We start from the raw sequence: 1762 nt of genomic DNA, 5'->3' as shown, positions 1-1762 counted from the left end.
TTTTTCTTTCATGGTTGACATCTGAGAACTGAAACCATGAGACTGAGGAGGTACAACATTAGATGAGCCAACACTGGGATTAACTTGTTGAGAAGTGATCTGAGGTTGAGAGACTTGAACTTGTTGCATGGAAGGGATAACAAAGGATGTAGGTTGAATCGGTTGATGAGTCATGAAATGTTGAACTTGTGAAACATGTGGAGTTGGGGTAACTTAAGAAGCTTGCGCAACAGTGAAGCTTGAAAAGGCATTGTTGTTTGTGGCTTGGATCCCTAGATTTGCAGTGGAATAAGAATTAACATGATTAATCTCCCTCTCCTTGTCATCAAGATCACAAGCCTTGATGATAGCCATAGTTTCTGCCAGACTCAGCCTGTTTAAGTCTTTTGTTTTCTTTATCACTGAGACATTCATATCCCAGGATTTTGGAAGGGAGTTTAACAACTTCTTGTTGATTTCTGATCTTGTTACCGAAACACCTGCATAACTTATTTCTGTGGTGAGAGTAATGAACCTCTTGAGCTGGTTCTCAAGAGATTCGCCCAGGACATAGTTGAACATGTTGAACTTTTGTCGAAGCATGTCCTGACGACTCTGCTTCATATCCTCATTACCCTCATAAACTTCTATTAGTGCTTCCCAAAGTGCTTTCGCAGATGTATACTCACGGAAACCCTGAGCGATTTCTGGAGATAATGCCATTGTAAGCGTAGCAAGGGCTTTCTCCTGCTCTTCGACCTTTTCGAAATCCTCATCCGTATAATTTTCAATTCGTTTGTCAACAATTGTGTCATCCACTGTAGTAGTAATTCGAATTGGTCCCCTAAGTATACTGCGCCAAATCTTGAAGTCTTTCATTTTAATATACTTCTCGATCCGATATTTCCATTCCGAAAAGCCTTCAGCATTTAAGAGTCGGGGAATTCGAGAAGTTGTTCCCATGATGGTGTCAAGTTCCTAATGTACTGTCATGCTTTGAGAATCCATTTTTTTTTATGATTTTGTTTGAAAATTAAATTGAAATAAAAATGATCAAAGACAGGTTTTCGGTGAAAAAGTTAGACCGAAAACTAGAATCAAGTGAGTTTTCGGTTTCCTAAGATTGATGAAAGGTTTTTCGGTAATTGAAGATGTTTGGATTCTCGGTTTCTAAAGAATGCTTGGGTTTCCGGTTTCTGAAGAATGAACAAAAATAGTTTTCGGTGTCTGAAGATGAACTGAAAACTGAGTATTTTTCAGTGAAAACGTTGATTCTTGATCTGATCACTATTTTTCACACAACCAAAACTTCCAAAAATGCTTCCAAATACACAGATCTGAACAGAACACAAATGACAATGAGTTTTCGGTGTGTGTAGATTCAACCAAAAACTATAAGAATTCAATCACAAACTTAAATCTGATGCAGATCTTGATTTTAATAAAGCAAACAACGATCCAGTCTTCAAACTAGAGCAGATTCGAACTTGCCAATGAACCGAAAATGAAGGTCATGAGAATGTTGATGAACCGAAAACAGGAAACACAATTGATTGACACTAGAAGTGCTATGATACCAATTTTTAGGTCCCAAATCTGTGGGATCTATCTAATGATCAATCAATTGCAATAGAAATGAGGAAGAAGAAGATTAAACAACCAAGCTTGCATACAATTCAACTATGAAATGTCGGATACAACTTGGATAGACCGAAAACTTGCTAGAACGACTAAAATTGCCTCTGACAACCTGACAACAATTTATAGCGATACACATCAGACC

The 1762-nt window shown here is 37.7% G+C and overlaps 1 protein-coding gene across 1 annotated transcript; it reads right to left on the bottom strand.

Moving 5' to 3' along the window:
• Positions 1-213: 213 nt before the first annotated feature.
• LOC145157289 (uncharacterized) lies at positions 214-858 on the bottom strand. Its single transcript, XM_079076352.1, has one exon. The coding sequence runs from the start codon at positions 856-858 to the stop codon at positions 214-216; it is 645 nt and encodes a 214-aa protein (XP_078932478.1).
• Positions 859-1762: the final 904 nt, after the last annotated feature.

Source organism: Lactuca virosa, chromosome 2, assembly GCF_052849685.1.
Source record: "Lactuca virosa cultivar CGN04683 chromosome 2, Lactuca_virosa_CGN04683_v6, whole genome shotgun sequence".
Classification (NCBI taxonomy): domain Eukaryota; kingdom Viridiplantae; phylum Streptophyta; class Magnoliopsida; order Asterales; family Asteraceae; genus Lactuca; species Lactuca virosa.
The sequence above is the reverse complement of the archived record's forward strand: the minus strand, read 5'-3'. Positions and strand labels throughout refer to the sequence as shown.